The following is a 20,287-nucleotide window of genomic DNA, read 5'->3' as shown; positions in this document are numbered from 1 at the left end:
GGCTGGGAGGGTCCTGAACTAGCTTAGGTGGAAGAAAGAAGGAGCAGATGGGCTCAGACTGGCCTTATGGAAACTTTTTACAGCTACTGTAGCTTAGAGAAAGAAATGTCAATAAAGAAGCTCACCGTTTCTTCACATGTAAACTTCAAAAGGTGCACGACCCTCACTTTTGGACTCCAAAAAGCAGGATTAGCGAATATATGAAGAGAAAGGTCCGCAGCACTTGCGTTTTCTATAAAATTTAACTTTTAATCCATCGGTTTATAAAAATAGCAAAAAACATACATTGTGAAAAGTCAGAAAAACAATGACAAAAATCGTGATTAAAAACCGCCATCGCTGATGCGTTTTGGGACTTCAGCGTCCCTTAGTCATAGCGTAGATGGTATTCCGTGAACTACTGAGACCTCTTACTTGTGTGTGTGTGTATATATATATGCCCAGCTTTAGTCTATACATGTGTTCTGATTTTGTTAGTTAATTTTCAATAAAGTTTTTCTATATGTTGGTTCTATTATTTCTCCTTTTACCACGATCTTGAACATATCTAATTTAATATACATCAAGAACAATTCATAATATTAGATGAGAAATAAATATGTTTCTTAATACTACTATATGCATAGGAAAATATTCCACTTAACATGATGTAAAGTAGCCTATGGAGATTAAGTAAAGGTTTCCAAGCTAGCTTCAACAAATCCATTCATTATACTATATCTACATTGGTCACATGTATGACGTCAACCAGTGAGAGTCTGTATCAGCCTCTATTGGAGCGGAGCGCCAGGACCTATTCTCCTCCCGCATCTTACATCCCATCTGGACCGAACGCTAGTAATTCAAAATATGTTTATGGTCGGATCTTTGTTTGATGACTAATATTGCAATGTCCGTTAATAGATATTAATAGACTAGGGATAGATCCATTCTTACGTTCATACCTTGTGGTTGTCTACAATTGAACTGCGTAATCCATAAAGCCTCTTTTTTAAAAAGAAACCTTTACTTCCTAGGATTTCTCTATCTGCCATGAGCTTCTATGTGTTTCTCTCTTGCTATATACTACTGTACCATCTATGAAACTGTATCACTGAAATTTCCCCATTGTGGGACTATTAAAGGAATATCTCTCTTATCTTACTTAATCTCCTTAGGCTACTTTAGATCATGTGACCAAAGAGGATTGGTAGATTGAGGTCACGTGAATGGGACATTGTAAAGAGATACACTTTTTTGCGTTTCTTAAAGAAAAATGTTTCTTGCAGATGGGGCAATGTTTGACTGTGTTAAACAGATTTAATTTATAGGGTTTTTGTTCAAAAGTGAGAGAAGATCTAATAAGGGACAGAATAGTAAAGGGGAACCATTTTAAGTGGAATCTTTTCCTATGCACATAGTATTAAGAAACATATTTATTACTCATCTAGTATTATGAATTGTTCTTGATGTATATTAGATTAGATATGTTCAAGAACATGGTAAAAGGAGAAATAGAACCGACATATAGAAAAACTTTATTGAAAAGCAACAAGCAAAATCAGAGTGAGTTTTCCTTTACACACACACACACACGTAAGGGCTAGTTCACACGTGAGTATAAGGGGAGGTTTTTGACAGCGGAATTCGCGTCCAAAACCTCCCCTTATAATGGTGGTCTATGGAGACCGCCGGGCTTCTGTTCTCCGCTAGCGGCGAGCTGCTGCTAGCGGAGAAAAGAAAGGACATGTCCTTTCTTCAGGCGGAAGCCGCGCTGTCTCAGTCGCGCGGCTTCCGCCCCCCGCAGCTCCCTCCTATGTCGGCTCATTCATTTGAGCCGACAGCAGAGGGTTAAGCCGCGACAGCGATGGTCGCGGCGGGCGGGTTTTGACAAGAGAGAGACGCGGCTCGCCGCGTCTCTCTCTGTGTCAAAACCCGCGCGGGCAGTTCACGTGTGAACTAGCCCTTAGAGGTCTCAGTAGTTCACTGAATACCATCTATGCTATGACTAAGGAAAGCTAAAGTCCCAAAACGCGTCAGTGATAGCGTTTTTTTAAATCACAATTTGTCACTATGCTTTTCTGACTTTTCACAATGTATGTTTTTTTGCTATTTTTATAAACCAATGGATTAAAAGTTAAATTTTATAGAAAACGTTGCAGACCTTTCTCTTCAAAGCCCCGAGTCTGCCTCCTCTGGACACTAGGTTAAAACTGGCTAGAAATGTCAGTGGAGAAGATATCACCTAGAGGCGGAGATGACCTCTTTTACTATGCTATATGTCTGGGCTATGCTGTAATAGTATGGCATGGCATGCTAATTAGCAACTCTTCATGGTGTACTATTACAGCATAGAGCGCCAAGGGGTTATGTCATTCACCATCATTAAACCAAATACTTGCCTGAGTTATTCCTGTAAGATTAATGCAGAATTCAGAAAGTTGTGGCTTCATCTCTGGCCGAACATACCGCTGGAAAGTATCCTCCTTTAAAGAGAGAGCAAAATAGAAACATCTCAATAATAGCTAAATGAGGAGTCTACCTTTGACACCAAAATTACTTCAACAAATCTAAAAACAAAACGCAATAGGTTTTAATGAAAAATTTTCTGCCGTTTCTACAACTTCTACAGATCTATGCCTCTCTCTAGTAACAGACCAGGAATAAACCCTGTATGGAAAGACTTGGCAGTCATACTTTCTTCTAACTGTTCATTACTTTTACCTATCCTACTGAACACATGTTGGCATGATACTGGAAAATAATAGAAAATGTATCTGCAGAATTGGACTGTTAAAAGAAAGGACATACACTGAAATTGCAACATCAAAAAGAAAGTCTTGGAATGATGAAAATCACAATCAATAGACATGTTAAATTTCCACAAATTTCTAAACTTACAATTTCCAACGTCTTTGTATTTATTAAGACGATGGGGAACTCTATAATTTCATGGATGTAATCGGGTGTATTGCTGTCCTCACAGGTGGCTTCAAAGTCAATAACACAAATGTAGTCATAGTAGCTAGAGTCACTGGGCTCCTTTAGCTTCTGTTTTTTGTAGTAATTCTTGAGGCGCTTCTTCAGAACATCCTTCACACCTCTTTGTGGAGACAGAAAAAAAAAAAAAAAAAAAAAAAGTACCATTACCACAAACATTAATGTTATAGGACTCTGATCTACATCTCTAAATTTGTAAAAAGTTGTAATGAGTAAAATGTGAAGGAAGCAAGAATGCAATGATTTGGACATCTCATTTACCCATATTTTATTCACAAGTGAACATAGAACACATGACAGAAGTTGAAAGCAAAACATTTTTTCCATTTCGTTTGGAAAATAACTTTTAGAATTTAATGGCATCATCGCTTCTCAAAAAAAGTTGCCACACGGTTAAAGATAGTGTTACCGGGGTGAAACCTATTAAATACATTTTTGGGGTGGATTTCCAGGAATGAAATCCAGGGCCAGTAATATGACAGTTGGGAGCCTACAATAGCCTGTAAATCAGTATTTTCCAATACATTGCAACGTATACTGCAATAAACATTAGTTTAAGACCCCCTAAGGCATGTAAAAAAAAAAAAAAAAAAAAAAAAAAAATTAAAAAAATAGAAAAAAAAATAATTCAAAATTAACCCAGTCTCACTAGAACTCAAAAGTAAATAAGACACTGTAAACTGAAATATATAAAGAAAAAATTAAATAAAATTTGGTATCCTCAATCTCATACTGACCATTAGTAATACAGGTGACGTGTAATTTAGGTTGAACGGAGGGGGAGGAAATAAAAAATAAAAAAAAAGGCTATCAAGTAGCACAAACAGTTTTCTCTACAATTCCACCCCACTGAATTTTTTTGATGCTTCCCTATACATTATATGGAATATTAATTGGTACAATTATGAAATACAATTTATTATACCAAAATTAAAGGGATATTCCCAATTCGCCTGCTCACCAACTAGCAGACTGTATGCTCTGTTCACTTCCTGGTTTTCTCGGTAAATTGGTGGGCAGGGCTTCACTTGCTGTCTCCCAGACAAAGCCAGCTCTGTTATCTCTCTTCATAGCAGTACATGTTTGCAGTCAGTAATGAGGGATGGTTGCAAATAAATTAGCACAGTATGACTGGAAGATGTACAATATGAAGTCTGATGTAGCAGAGCTGGATTTGATAGGTGACGAGAATCCCAAATTTATATGCTACAGGACCACAAGTCAGCTTGCAATATACTCACTTTTAGGTCTGTGTTTAATGGACTCGCTGTCTCAGCCCTTACAGCAAAATTCAATCAGCCGACTGATAACTAGAAGAGCGGGAGATAACAGCTCAGAAATACAAGCTGCTCCGAGCACTCAGCTCTCCCTCCCCTCCCCAAGAGCAGGGAGCTACGTCACTTGTCCTGGACAGTGATAAGATCTTCTCCAGGTCCGTGGTTATGAAAACGCAGTGTAAACAATGAAGTGAATAATCTCAGATAGTGGCCAAACAAATCAGTTTTGCTGAAGCAATGTATTTAGGAAAAGTCTTAAATCAACAAACTAGCAGTATAGATAGGATCCTTGAGATGGGACAACCCCTTTAACCCCATGTACATGCATGTCAGGGAATGTGGTTCATTCCCGCATTCCCACGTCCCTGTACATGATGGAGATCACACGGGCTCTGGCAGCCAGGCTCCAGTTATAACAGCAGGGACGGTGATAACCCTTAGGGTGCGTTCACACGATGTAAAATTGAGCGTGATCTGGCTTTGAGCGCTCAAAAAGATCCCATTGATGTCAATGGGAGTTACAAGCGTATACGCCACGTTATTTTGCGGCCGTGAACGCACCCTTGAGGTGCAGGCATTCAATAGTGACTGTCCCATCTTAAGTGTTTCAAACAAAGTAAAACTCCCGGCGGCATCGGCAGCCGGAGTTAGCTGTAACACACAGCTAACATCCTGCATCTTAACCCCTGATCGACGCTGCGCTTCAATCGGGGGTTTTAACCCTTTGGATATGGCAGGCAAACAAGTCCACCGTATCCAATGGGCTCTGCCGGGTTAAGGGGCCCCTGGGCACCCCCTGCAGTGAGATCGGGGGGTACCCATATCAAGTATCTGCAGCCCAGGGTCTGGACAGTGACCCCAGGCTGCATGAAGCCTCTACATACCTCGTTGATCTTGCCTTGTGTTGAAGGAAGTCAACCTATGCATCTGCATAGACTAACTTCCTCTATAGACTGCAATACAAGTGTATTGCACGTCTATAATGCGGAATCAGTGATCCAATGGATCACTGGTTCAGGTCCCCTAGTGGGACATCAATAAAAACATATAAAATATATATATATATATATATATATATATATATATATATATATATATATATATAATAAATTAATCAAGCAAAGAAACAAAGATTTTTTTGCCATCTCGCCTTATTAAAATGCTATAAAAAGTGATCAGAAACTCATACATAGCCCAAAACAGTACCAACAAAAAGCACAGATCGCCCCGCAAAAAATAAGCCCTCAACCAACTCTGTCAACCGAAAAAAAAAAAAAAAAAAGCTACACATCTCAGAAGATGGCGATACAAAAATTATTGATTTCCTTCCCCAAATTGTTTTTTGTTCTGAAAAACTAGTAACGCATAAAAAAAACAATATAAATGAGGTATCGCCATAATCGTACCGACCCGCAGAATAAAGGTCACGTTACTTATATGCTACGCTGGGTGGAAAAAAAATTAAGTTAAAAAGCAATACCAGAATTGCTGGGGAGGTTTTTAATCCACCAAGAAAGAGTTACCGTAAAATAATGTATTCTATAGTTTATAGGCACCCAGAAATGTTGTCATTACAAAATCACCAAATCATTAGAACACAACTAGCTGAGGCAGGAAGGGAATGTATAAGCGTATATCAGCAGACACCCCAGATTTAGAGCTTACAAGGGGAAAATATACCAGAACTGACCACCAGAGTGACCCCCAATCTTAGGAGCTACTGGAGATATAGTGGGGAATTTGGTGTTCCCAATGTACTCTGCACAGCTTATATATTCACGCTCCACCATCCGCTGTGCAGTCATGTCAGGGATACTAATGCTCATTAGGCCCCTGATAAATTTTTTGAGGGGTGTAGCTTACAAAATGGGATCACACTTGGGTTTTTCCCAGTGTTTTGGTACGCTAGGGGCTCTGCAAATGAGACATGGCACCTATAAACTATTCCAGCAAAATTTGCTCTCCAAAAACCAAATAGCGCTCTTTCCATTCCAGGCCTCACCATGTACCCATACAGCAGATTCCGACCACATATGGGGTATTGCCGTGTTCAGGAGAAATTGTGTAACAATCTTTGGGGAGATTTTTCTCTTTTAATCCCTTGTGAAAATGAAAACTTTGGGGATAAAGTGACATTTTAGTAATTTTTCATTTACACATCCCAATGTTAATAAAATCTGTGAAAAGGCTGTGGGGTCTAATTGCTCACTACACCCCTTAATGAATTCTGTGAGGGGTTTAGTTTCCAAAATGGGGTCCTTTTTGGGAGGTTTCCATTGTTTTGATACTCTAGGGGCTCTGCAAATGAGACATGGTGCCTGAAAATTATTCCAACAAAATCTGCTTTTCAAACGTCCAGTGTCGCTCCTTCCCTTCCATGTACTGCAGTCTGCCCAAAAATCAGTTTACACCCACATATGGGGTATTTCTGTGCTCGGAAGAAATTGCATAACACAATGTGAGATACATTTTTCTCTTTTAACCCTTTGGGAATTAGTTAATTTTAGGGCTATAGGAATATATCAGAAAAAAAAATGAAATGTCTAAATTTCGCCTCCAAATTGTTTTAATTTCTGTGAAATACTTAAAGGGTTAACAAACTTCCCAAATGCTGTTTTGAATAATTTGAGGGGTGCAGTTTTGAAAATGGGGTGATTTATAGGGGTTTCTATTATATAGGCCTTTATAATCCCCTTCAGAACTGAAGTGGTCCCAAAAAAATTAATTAGTTTGAAATGTAACAAGATTTTCCAGATTTACAAGAAAATTTCTCAAAGCATTCTAACATCCAAAATAAATTAAAAGAGTCAAAAGATGATGCCAATGTAAAGCAGAGATATGGTAGATAATATTTATTAATGTATTTGTGTGATATAACTGTTTGAAAAGCACAGCAGTTCACATTTTGAAAATTGCAATTTATAATAAATACACAAATATTCATTTGATTTTAACACTAACATGAAGTATAGTGTGTCATGAGAAAACATTCTCAAAATCACTTGTGTAAGTTGAAGCATCTCAAAGTTATTGCCATATAAAGTGACAAGTCAGTTTTGAAAAACAAGGCCTGGTCCTTAAGGCATTTTTTGGGCTGTGCCCTTAACCCCTTCCCGCCGATGGCATTTTTTGATTTTCGTTTTTGACTCCCCTCCTTCTAAACCCCATAACTTTTTTATTTCTCCGCTCCCAGAGTCATATGAGGTCTTAATTTTTGCGGGACAATTTTTTCTTCATGATGCCACCATTAATTATTCTATATAATGTACTGGGAAGCAGGAAAAAAAATTCAGAATGGGGTGGATTTGAAGAAAAAATGCATTTCTGCGACTTTCTTACGGGCTTTGGTTTTACGGCGTTCACTATGCAGCCAAAATGACATGTCCCCTATATTCTGTGTTTTGGTACGGTTCCAGGGATACCAAATTTATATGGTTTTATTTACATTTTGACCCCTAAAAAAAAATTCCAAAACGTTGTTAAAAATTTTTTTTTCTAAAAGTCGCCATATTCCGACGGCCGTAACTTTTTTTTATACATAAGTGTACGGGGATGCATAGGGCGTCTTTTTTTGCGGGGCCGGGTGTACTTTTTAGTTCTACCATTTTCGGGAAATGTTATTGCTTTGATCACTTTTTATTCAAATTTTTATCAGAATTAAAACAGTGAAAAAACGGCTGTTTGGCACTTTTGACTATTTTTCCTGCTACGGCGTTTACCGAACAGGAAAAATATTTGTATAGATTTGTAGAGTGGGCGATTTCGGACGCGGGGATACCTAACATGTATATGTTTCACAGTTTTTAACTACTTTTATATCTGTTCTAGGGAAAGGGGGGTGATTTGAACTTTTAATACTTTTTATATTTTTTTATATTTTTTTTTCACTTTTTTTTTATTTTTTTTTTTGCATTTATTAGACCCCCTAGGGGTGTTGAACCCCAGGGGGTCTGATCACTAATGCAATGCATTACAATGCTAATGCATTGCAATGCATTGCAAAAAAGCATCATCTCTTTTGCAGGCTGTATACACCAGCCTGCAAAAGAGAGAATTTGCAGACCGGCTGGGAGCCTTTAACAAGGCTCCCGGCTGTCATGGCAACGGGGGGGTCCAGGAGCATGCTCCAGGAGCCGGCGATCCCTGCCAAAATGGCGGCGCCCATGCGCCGCCGGGAAAATGGCGCCTCCGGCGCCTTTGACAGCAGCGCCGGAGGGGTTAATGCCTCCGATCGGTCCGGGGACCGATCAGAGGCATTAGAGCCGGTTGTCTACTGCTTGAAGCAGTAGACACCCGGCGGCTATGACGGTCGCCATAGTTACAGACCCGACACGCGCCATACTATTACTATGTCGGGAAGGGGTTAAGCATAAATACGGCTCTGAGCTGAAAAATAAAAACGTTATGACTTTTGGAAAGCAGGGAGTCAGGTCAAGCTGAATGTGATGCCTTTTTCCCAAAAAATTTTGCGTCTGTTGCAGAGAAATTCACTTATTTAAGAATACGCAAATGAGCAGCCTGGAACACCAAGGGTGGCTCAGTTGAAACACACTGGTCTAACACTTCCCCACTCTTTGATTTACAGGGCAATGGAGTTATGCTGAAATCCTGCCTTGAGGGCGTATTATAGCAGTTCGAAGCAACGAAGCTGCCCTCAGTGCTACAGGTTGCTCATTTGCATATACTGAAATAATTGAATCTCTACAACAGAGGCTGAAATTTTCATGGGAAGAGAGATGTTGCATTCAAGAGAGTCTGACCTGTGTTGTTGGTTTAATAAGCTTCTCCCTGGTGACAGACTTCCTACAACAAAAGATTGGAAAAGTGGTACTAATGAAAAAGTTGGATGGTCAATTTTCAACAAAGTCATATGATTTTTTATTTATTTATTTTTAAATTAAACACAAGGCATGGCAGCCCTGGGGTATAAAATATTGGTGTAACACTTTCATCACCCCACTGAACCAAGAAGGCAGACACTGATGGAGTTGGGGTCCCAGTATGGTCTGCACCCTCTCTAGCACATACAAGTTGTAGTGTTCTTTCATAAGCTACTATAAGAGGTTGGTGAGGGGATTTGGGTGAATAAATTGGACAAAACTTTCTTCTCAGGCACAAAGGCAATATCCATTTCCCACCTCTATGGGGCTCTCAAAGAGTGTTTGCTGCGGTTCTTTCCAGACTGAACCTGGGAGAAGAAATTAGATAACAGGGAGGGTGGAAGTAAGATACTAGCAGGATGTGCTTTAAGGCGTAAACATATGGTTAATGAGGTTTGTCAAGACATGCAATTCTGCATAGAGCTATTTATGCCCTCAAACCTCCTGGGGGCAGGGGGATGCCACATCAACTCATGTCCTGCCCAAAGTGCACAATCAACAATATTGATCTCTCATTATCCATGGGTTCTGCACAGAACAAGAAACTCTAGGGCCAGGTTGGAGACATAGTAAGCAAACTGTGGGGAATTTGCATTCCATTATCACCTCATTTTTATTTTTCATCACAGGGAGGAGTAGAGTTTAAATGGAGATGGTAGAAACAGAAACTTTCCCCAACTTTTTCATCCTTCAAGTGTACCAACTAAGGGTGAGGCCACACATTGCAGAAATGCAGCTTTTTTTGTTGCATTTTTTTGAACCAAAGTCAAGAATGGCTACCAAAGGAATGGGAAATATATAGGGAGTTTTTATTTCTACCTCCTGCTCAATCCATTCCAGGCTTTGGCTCAAAAAACCGCAAAAAAAGAAAAGAAAAAAAGCTGTGTTTCCGCAACGTGGGGCCTTAGCCTAAGTGATTATTGTTAGAACACTGGCTACTGCCTACACTTCTGACAGATCAGATGATCACACATATGAAACGAGTCTGTGTTTGGAAGCAGAACAGGTAAGAACTGCTACAAAAAACAAAAAAAGTTGAATGTGAAGTGGAGCTCTTTTAACATATCTAACAGATCAAACATTTGATGATCCAAATCCTCCTTTTTGAATGGTTTTTGATGGAGGTGTTGCACCTTTGGCAGACGAGGGTGACCTAGGGTCGAGGAGGTTGGGGGTCTGCAGGAATAGGTGCTTTTGCGGGTAGGAGCCTAGAGTTAATTAAAATGTTGACACCTGATGTCATTTGTTTGTCGATTGATTGTTGAGTATCCATTTTGGTTTTTTTTTTTTATAAGTTAAAATTACAAAAAAAAAAAAAAAAAAAAAAAAAAAAAAAAAAAAAGATAAAATGGCTTCACGGCTTGGTTTTATAAATCCCTGAATTCTGAACTCTCCCTTATGCTTCTAAAATCCTTTAACACAGTCTCTCCTGATGCACCCTTCACTTCTTCACGCCCACATCACTGTCTGGCCCAAGGAGGGCAAAGACCCTCAACTATGCCCCAGTTACAGGCCAATCTCACTGATCAACAAAGACGCAAAGTTATACGCTAAACCGACATGGAGCCCATGAGCAGCTTGATACACCCCGGCCAGGTAAGCTTTATATTCCAGATGAAGGCATGGGACAACACCCTGAAAGCCTTCTTAGCGATCCATCAAGCCCAAAGCTCGAAGACTCAGATGATGCTACTCTTCCTAGATATGGAGAAGGCCTTCAAGAACGGCATTTCCCCAAAGCGGCCCTAATTCAAGATAGGCATGGGACCGGTCATGTTATGTCACATTCATGTCCTGTACTCATTCCTGATGGCCTAGATATAGGTGAATGGCACACTCTCCCCTCTCCTGTTGATTCATAATGGCACCTCACTGATCTGCCCCCTCTCCATAATCCTCTATACCAGGGCTAGGGAACCTTTGGCTCTCCAGCTGCTGTGAAACTACAACTTCCATCATGCTCCATTCACTTCCATGGGAGTTCCCAAAACAGCAGAGCCAGTATGTATGCTGGGAGTTGTAGTTTTGCAACAGCTGGAGAGCCATACGTTCCCTACCCCTGCTCTACACCATTGTCTTAGAACACCTCCTGTTGCCCACCAGACGTAACCCGAATATACAGGGACTCCACGTCAGTAATCTACACCTAAAAATATCAGCATTCGCAGACAATGTCCTGCTCTTCAAAACCCTCTAACAATGCTGCCCTCCCTCCATCTAATCACCGCACACAACTTTTCTAGTAATTACAAAATTCACCTATCCAAAAGTACCGCACTTAATATTTCTCTACCTGCATCCCTGGTCCAATGACGTCTTCCTTTTCGTGGTCCCTGACAGTCATTAAATATTTCGGTGTTCGCCTCTCAAGCTCCCTTAAAGACACCTATGCACTGAACTTCCTCCCTCTAACACACCTTTTAATCTGACCACAAACACTGCGACAAGGTTTTTCATGGTTCGGCCAAAAAAAAAATTCTTAAAAATGAATGTTCTGCCTAGACTACTTTATCTCTTTTCAAACAATTCCTGTGGTATTCCCTAAAGAGTTTCTTTCCTCCGTTAAAAAGATCTTCTCTAAATTTATCTGGGCCACTAAACTACCTAGACTTGCCAAACATATTATGATTAAGACAAAACAAAGAGGTGGCCAGGCTGTCCCGGACTGCACACAGTACTATTTGGCTGCGGTCACTGCATGCATTCCAGACTGGCACCACCATGTCCACACCAAACCCTGGGTTGCTCTGGAAGGGTCTCTGTGCTCTCTTCACCTTGCCACCCTCCAATGGCTCCATAGACGGGCAAGAAGACACACAAAATACCCTATGTCAGTCATCAAGTGCTTGGGACACTTACACAGCACCGCAATGTCACTTGCCTATTCACGAATGAAGGCCCGCAACCCGGATTTCTCTTTGTTTCTATTGTTAAAAGTACAAAAAAAAAAAAAAAAAAAAGTCTAAAACTTTGAAAATGCCTTCATCTACAGTACATAAAGATTTAGAGAATCTTGAGAAATCCATGAGTAAAAGGAACAAAGGCTGACTGTCAAAACTGGATACTAGCGATCTACAGGACCTCTTGCAACACCGAATTAAAAACAGTCATGAATACTTAGGCTTTTACATCAGCAAGTCTGACTTTTTCATCCAGTGGTTTCAGTCAAACAAAACGCAATACCCGAAGCAACCCCAACTCCGCTGGACTTACTTAATGGGGTCTGTCAGTGCCATTTCTTTTCACAGAACTAACTATCCATTTTTCTCTTTTAGTGCTGACAGACAAGAACAGAGAGGAGGACACAGCTGTGAACCTAGTGTCAAGAATACTTCCAGAAATCAAAGTCTGTAAACACATTTCGACAAAAAATTTCCACAAATACAAGATAAAGCAAGGAAAAACCATATATCAAAAAAATCCACAAATACTGTAGTATTTTCTGGGCCAAAGCTGGTTAAAAATTGACAAAATCTGGCCAGATGAATCAAAATATGAATTTCTCTATGGAAACCACAGTGCCCTGCAGTCTCAATAGGAGAGAAAATCATCCTTTTATCACAACACAGTTCATAAGCCTGCATCTCTGATGGTATGTGGATTGCATTAAAGGGGCTCTATCATTGGGAAAAGTCATTTTTAACTAATCACATCCTTGCATAGCCAAACAATGGTAGACACTGCCTTTAAAAAAAAAAAAAAAAAAAGTTGCATTTTCTTATGCTTCTATGAAATCATTGTATTTTTGCGTTCTTTACTTTTTATAACTTTTTTTGGACTTGATGGTTGTAGATGGCTTCACCTACTCTGTCCAAACTCTAGTTCAAAACATTACATTGGGTCTTATTTCTAGAACTTTTTAAACCACTAAGTATACAGCTAGTTGTTGCATTAGGGACACACACACACACACACACGTTTTGCCTTTGGATCTGTACATATGAAAAAAGCATTTTATAGCTACAGGTCCGTAGTATTAGTAGTCAAAACACAAGAATAATGTTCCATCTTTCCACTAGCAGAACTGAAAAGGAATACAGTCCAGCTGTATTATGATCAGTGAGACAATCGCACATCCCTCACAAATTTAGAAAGACTGATTGGCTGCTGTATATAACTGAAAGAAAGGCAGCCCGACAATCAACGTCCCCAAATGAAGGGGGAGGCAGAGCTAGGACTGCTCAAATACATCCAGAAGTAGGAGTCCCATCATTATCAAAAATACATTTGGGGTTGGAAAGCCACTTTAAATTGACAGATCAGCTTTAAAAAGGACCTTTCAGATCTTCGTACATGTGCGGTATTAAACACAGCTAGAAAGCAGATTTCTAAAAAGCTAAAACTGAATTCAGAGCACTGCCGGCTATCACCAGCAAGCTCACCAGTGCTGGATATATCGGTGCCATTAGTTTCAGCACCAATATCTTCCTACTGTCAGAAGGGGCGGGCCCATAGTACTGTTCCATAGCCTTGAACTATCTGGGGGAGGCGTTCCTCACAGCCCATCGAATTCAGCACACTGTCAGCTTTCTAGCGGTATATAATATACCGCACAACTATGAGGCAGTAAAAGGTCCCCTTTAACAAGAAATGAAATTCATCATGAGCCTCTAACATTTCATGAGGCAAAGAATTCAATAAAGCAAAGCAATAAAAAATAACTAATTAATTTTCCCTTCAATTTGCTTTACCTGGTGTCCAACTTTAGTTCTGTAAGTTTGGCTTTCAGCTCATCTTTACTCATTCTATTTACACATCCATTTGCGAAAGCAATTTCTTTGTAGACTGGATCACTGAAGTCACCGGCACTTGATTTAGTACAACAAATCCCTTGGTCTTCAGGCTGGCTTCTCTCTTTAACCTAAAAGAAAGTGAATATCTCATAAGGGTTAGTAGTATGAATCATATACGACTGAAGGGACTATGGTACCAGTTTACCATGTTATCAAGGGATCACTTCCAGCACATAAAGTGAAAACTCTGAATCCAAAAATCATTCCAAATCACAGGATCTCAAATGCGAAAAAGGTTCTACAAAACAAGACTTATTTTGTCCATGGACATGGGACTGTTGCAATAGTTACGGAATATTGCCAGTGAGTGGCTACAGCAGTCGCTAAGTTCTGTATCAACGTGTTGTTCCTGCACCCAGAAGCATCAAAATAAGAAAAATGATGGAGCCATGAAGGGGAAGATAACAAGGAGAGCCATCGAGCGGCAATATAGTGTAGTATATCAGACAATAGTCACAACACCATAAACAGCATGTAATAAGCCCAATTTTTCCAGATTTTGCTGTGGTTTTTTGAACCAAAGGCAGGAGTGGGTGGACAGGAGGTTTAAGTACATCTTATATATTTCCATTTCCTTTTGTAGCCATTCTTGGCTTTGGCTCAAAATAAAATAAAACACAGCAAACCTGCAAATTGCCTTCACGTAATGTGGGGCTTCAGCTTAAGGCTATGTAGGATCCAGTTAAAGGGGTATTCCCACGTCGCATACTCACCACTCTTCGCTGCAGTAAATTCTTCTTTCTTCCGGCTTTGTTGCGTCATTGGTGGGCGGGGTTACATATGGAAAGCCAGTGGCGAGAAGTCGTCGCTTCTATGCTGCTGGCCCTGCATGTGCGCTCCCGATGTAGTTAGGCATCGGACGTACAGCCTTCACAATGCAATTTAGACCCGGCATCCGCTGTAATAGAGAGGCGGATGCCGGGGAGTGTAGACGCCGGCACCGGTGCCTGCAACACCGCTACGCTCCTGCCCTGCATGAAGTCAGCAGCGGCAGGAGTGATACTGCTATTCCGCTCCTCCGGAATAACAGCATCACTCCTGCCGCTGCTGGCTTCATGCAGGGCAGGAGCGTAGCGGTGTTGCAGGCACCGGTGCCGGCGTCTACACTCCCCGGCATCCGCCTCTCTATTACAGCGGATGCCAGGTCTGTATTGGCGGCCCCTTTCCCCCCCCCCCCCCTTCCCCTCCAGGCTCGCTCCCGTGCACTTAGCCCCTCATCCCTCCCCCCTGAGAGCAGCAGATAAGTCAAGGGATGTGTCAACAGAGAAATGAATAAAGTAATATAGTGGACAAAGAAGTTTTGCTGAAGCAGTGTATTTAGGAAAAGTCTTACATTCACATTATCAAGCGGTATAGCTAGGATCCTTGTGATGGGACAACCCCTTTAAAGAGGACTTTTCAGGTCCTCAGACATATGCGGTTTTATATACTGCTAGAAAGCCGACAGTGCGTTGAATTCAGTGCACTGTCGGCTTTCCCATTATGTGCTCCAGGGGAAGAGATATCGGTGCTATTACCGATAGTTCTTCACTGTCAGAAGGTCTAGTTGGGAATGCCCCTCCTGAATGCAGTGCAGTGTCTGCTTTCTAGCAGTATATAAAACTGTGTGTGCCAGAGGACATGAAAGGTCCTCTTTAAAGAGTATCAGCTGCCTATCTCATTTAAAGTGCCCCCATAGTGATATAGATGCCATAGCACTGATAAAAATAATACCTTTTTATGTTTGAGAACGCTATAGACATCGAGAAAATGAACATTTATTCAGTTATGAAAGTTAAAGGGGCTCTATCATTGGGAAAACTCATTTTTAAACTAATCATATCCTTGCATAGCCTTTAGAAAGGCTGTTCCACACCTACCTTTTGTATATTAATCCCCTTAGTCCTTTTTTTAATGAGCCCACCCACACACAGACCACTTACATGTAGGTCAATTTCCCTATGGACCAAGGGGGCACTATTAGGGTTGCTCTAACTATTACCATTAATAACAGTCCCCTCATACACAGGTAATGTTATTAATGGGTGGGCACTATTACTACCACTATCCATTACCTGTGGTAAGTATTATTACAGTTAATAACATTACCTGTGCACAGACTTATTAGCTCTTAGGGGAGCACTATAACTTTAACAGTCCCCCTACCACAGACAATAGTCTCCCCCCACATGTAATGTTATTAACAGGGGGGGGCACTATTTCTTGTGCATCTTAAAGCCAGATGTGTCTTTTTGTCCAAAAAGTACCTTAAAGGGGTTGTCCCATCACAAGGATCCTATCTATGCTGCTAGTTTATGTGGATTTAAGACTTCTCTTAAATGCATTGTTTTATCAAAACTGCTTTGTTCGGCAGCTATCTTAATTTATTCACTACATTGTTTACACTCCGTTTCTATGGCGCTTGGGATTATCTGCTATTTGCCAAGTGATGTAGCTGCCTGCTCTCATGGGGGAGGGGCTGGGAGTAGCGCTGAGCTGTGTCTGATAAGTAGCTGAGCTTCTCTGAGCTCTTATCAGTCGGTTTAATTGAATTTGGCTGATAAGGGCTGAGATAGGGAGTCCATTACCTCTGTATGTAATGCAAATTGACTCAAATCCAGCTCTGCTACATCAGCTTCACACTGGTAATTCATTTACAACCAATCCCGTGCAAGTGAAACCCCGCCCATCAATGTACCGAGAAATGCAGGAAGTGCATAGAGAACAACAGCCTGCAGGTTGGTGAACAAGTGTCATGGGAATACTCCTTTAAATACTGAATATGTTGAGCTGCTGTTCTGCTCAGACCTTCACCTCATGGTGAGCCCCAGTCAATGCTCCGTTACTAATAGTAGTGGAGTACATCAGACTTTGTAACGCTGTAAGCTGCAGAACTACCGCAGCTCATCTGACGCGTCAGCTGCAGGACTGTGCCACTGTAGTTCTGAAGCTTACTGACAACTTACAGACAACCAGGGAAAGACTCTGAAGTGAAAAAGAAGGACCAAATCTGCACAATGTGCCCACAGCCATAACAGGCGTCCCGTTCTGAAGGCATTCTGTGTAATGACCAGGATACAAGTGGACAAGGACTAGAATCCAGGATCACTGCAAGCTCCTATCACTCCCTACTCAGACATGACACGTCCTGTCAGAGAAGAATGAAAGCCTCCATGTACCCCATCTGAGAGCTCCACCACGTTCATCAGAGTCCTGCACAGCTCGTCCTCCTCACACCCTACGTTATGAAGAGGCCGATTTTCCTTCTGTTCCTCCATTATGGCTCTACTGGAACGCGATGTCCCTCTTTATATCGCAATAGACGGCTCCAATCATTACGTGGCGCTCAAAAACATATGAGCGGCAGAGAGACGTGTAAAGTGGGCTGCGCCATGATGGATTCCCTAGATGCCTGCCATACGGTAAGTCATAGTGGCCGCAGCTGTACACCAGGCTCAAATACCGAGTCACTTGTTTATCCCGCGTCTACCACGTCTCTGACGTACATCCGGAATATACGGTACCGGAAGTTACTGACTTCCTCACGGGAAATCGCCATGTTTGAGCCGGGAAAAAGGTGCCATGAAGAGACTCGGCTGACCGTTTGAGGGCGCCAACTGACTAGTGTGTTGTCATTGCACAGTAAACGACAAACTGGACCTTGTACTCTCCATAACCTTTAGTATGGCCGTGATGTGGAAGCTTCCTTCTGTTTTACCTCATATACTGTTTTGTCATATTACAAACATGTTTTTTATGCTTTTCAAAAGTGTTTACTTTATGTCTGTGAATGTCTGTAACAGTGCTGCGGAATATGATATAATTAGGAAAATAACGGCTTGGACTTTGTGTTAGTCCCATTAGTGCATTTGTATATAGCGGCAGGGCTAGGGCGACACCACAACCAAAGATCACCACGTCGCTCTGTGACTTATATTATCAGTGTAAGGGCTCGTTCACATCTGCGTTCTCCTCTCCGTTCTGCAGGTTTCCGTTTCCTGCATAAAACAGAGCAGGAGACGGAAACCTGCAGGAGTCTCTCACCCATTCATTTGAATGGGTGAAAAAGATGTGTGGCAGTGAGCGTTTTATGCTCTCCGCCGCGAAACCGGGTTTTATAATCCGGACACAGAGTCGGACATGCAGTACTCTGTGTCCGGATTTAAAAATCCAGTTTCGCGGCGGAGAGCATAAAGCGCTCACGGCCGGACCCGGTCTGTGCTTTGCGTCTTCTGGCATGCAGAAGACGGAAAGCACAGAACGGAAGGCTGAACGCAGGTGTGAACCTAGCGTAAGGGGGCGTTCACACTTGCGCCCGGTGTCCGCCCTGTGCCATTCCACCGGGTTTTCATCCTCAGCCCCAAGAAACTGGACAGCGGACGGCTTCCCGGCGGGTAGCTTTAAAGCCCATTCACTTGAATGGATTTTTAAAGGTGACCACCGATGTCCACCTGCGGCCTCTCCGCGGGGAAACTGTTTTCGGCTGGACATAAAGTCCTGCATGTCTGACTTTGTGTCCGGCTAAAAAAAACTTTCCCCACAAAGAGATCGCAGGCGGACACTGGCGGTCACCTTTAAAAATCTATTCAAATGAATGGGTTTTAAAGCTGATCACTGGGATGCCGTCCCCTCTCCAGTTTCTCGGGGCTGAGGACGGAAACCAGGTGGAATGGCACAGGGCGGACACCAGGTGCAAGTGTGAACACCCCCTAAGTGAAAGTACTCTGAAGGTGCTGCGAGTGAAACTTCTGGTCACTAAAACGTCAATCAGTACCAGATTTTGTGACTGGAAATCTCACTTTGCAGCACCTCTTTGGTCACAAAGCAACTCTATTCACTTATATTAAAGAGTTGTAGGGTGATGAGGTAATGTTTCACACAATGGGGGTCGTGGCCATAGTCACCAGGCAGCACATAAGAGTATAGCAATATTAACCAGAAGTGGAGTGGGCAGAAGGGGAAAGTATAAGAGCTTGCTATCTGTTTCACATTCCCTTTGCAGTGACTCTTGGGAAATGTATTAGGTGGGAATGAGATGTCTAATGGAAGTCCTATACAATTAAATTGAGGGAAGCTTAGAGCAAACTATTATTCAGCATAGAAATAACGCTGGCTGCTAGACCACAGTTTTATAGGAACATCAGTTGTTAAGAGCGCCCCTTATAGCTACTTTAGATAGACATAGCGAGTATGAGGAGATCCTTAAAGAGGTTGTCCAGGTAAAAAAAAAAAAATTTTAATTAGATCAGGGGAGGTAAAAAAAAATTATACTCACAAGCCCCTGGTGCTCCAGTGTCTTTCTAGCATGCTCCGGTCCTGGTCTCTTCTAGAAGTGAAACTCCTCACCAGTTGTGATGTCCAGGATGCCTTCAGTTAAAGCCACTGATTGTCCTCAGTCGTCACATGACCTCAGCAAATGACCCCGGGATGTCACACCTTGACGATCCACCTCTACTGTGCAGGCATGGGAGGTGGAATATCAGCTACAGAGCAGTGCCGGGACTATTGTGTGCACCAACAGTCAGAAAGCTGGAGTAAGGGTAGAAGGAAGAAAGGTAAGTATAATGGAGTGGATGGGGGAGAAGACAGGGAAATGAATCAACATCAGATAACCAGAAAAACTCCCTGGAATGGTCACATGACCGCCCCAGAGATATGGGTAAATATACATTTTTGATCATTTATGTTATTTAGAAACTAGGCGGAGGGAAGGGTGTGGTGTTAGATTAGAGTAGGGATTTAATTTTATCCCAGACAACCCCTGTAAAGTTGAATGTTTTAATAAGTGTTTATTCAGAAAAGAAGGTTCCACTCCTGGCTTAGGCTCAAAAAACTGCAAAAAAATCTGTAACAAAAAAAAAAATCAGCTTTTCCGCAATGTGGGGCCTTAACCTTTGATTTTTTTATTTCACTGATGATGATGCATCACAGATGGATTACATTGCTGAAAGTCTATGTGTCTGTGAAAAAAAAAGGATGACATGCGTATGTCATCCATTTTTCATGGACCAGGAGACATAAAAACTATAGAAAATGAAACCAAAAAAAGTTCATAGGTGTAAACCGCAGATAAGGCACAGACACCACAATTTTCAGGTTGGGGGCTATACATAAATAGCATGAACCTCACACATCTCTGAGTGCAGTCATGTGAATGAGGCCTTAAAGTATATGCAGGCCTTTGGTTAAGGTTCTAGCTGCATTTTCAAATACACAGTAATAATACGCTGTTTTAATGCAACATATCAAATGCAAATTTTTGCATTTTTGAAAAGTTTGGTGGGTGGTGTAGAAAGTGTTAGATACATCAAATTTATGAACCATTGTATAACATTTGATAAACTTGGCAAATATTATACTAAGACAAGCAGGAATGGAG

General features: G+C 41.5%; 1 protein-coding gene across 1 annotated transcript in view; it reads right to left on the bottom strand.

Moving 5' to 3' along the window:
- Nucleotides 1–17,389, bottom strand: part of ERI1 (exoribonuclease 1) — a 29,643-nt gene extending 12,254 nt beyond the window's left edge. The window contains exons 1-4 of the mRNA XM_075283735.1: nt 17,088–17,389; nt 13,828–13,997; nt 2,881–3,082; nt 2,382–2,465 (exon numbers count right to left, since the gene is read on the bottom strand). Coding sequence (XP_075139836.1) covers nt 2,382–2,465; nt 2,881–3,082; nt 13,828–13,997; nt 17,088–17,186 — 555 coding nt within the window. The 5' untranslated portion in view covers nt 17,187–17,389. The remainder of the gene's footprint in view (nt 1–2,381; nt 2,466–2,880; nt 3,083–13,827; nt 13,998–17,087) is intronic.
- Nucleotides 17,390–20,287: the final 2,898 nt, after the last annotated feature.

Source organism: Leptodactylus fuscus, chromosome 1 (genome assembly GCF_031893055.1).
Source record: "Leptodactylus fuscus isolate aLepFus1 chromosome 1, aLepFus1.hap2, whole genome shotgun sequence".
In the NCBI taxonomy this organism is placed as follows: domain Eukaryota; kingdom Metazoa; phylum Chordata; class Amphibia; order Anura; family Leptodactylidae; genus Leptodactylus; species Leptodactylus fuscus.
This window is presented reverse-complemented; position numbering and strand designations above follow the sequence as displayed.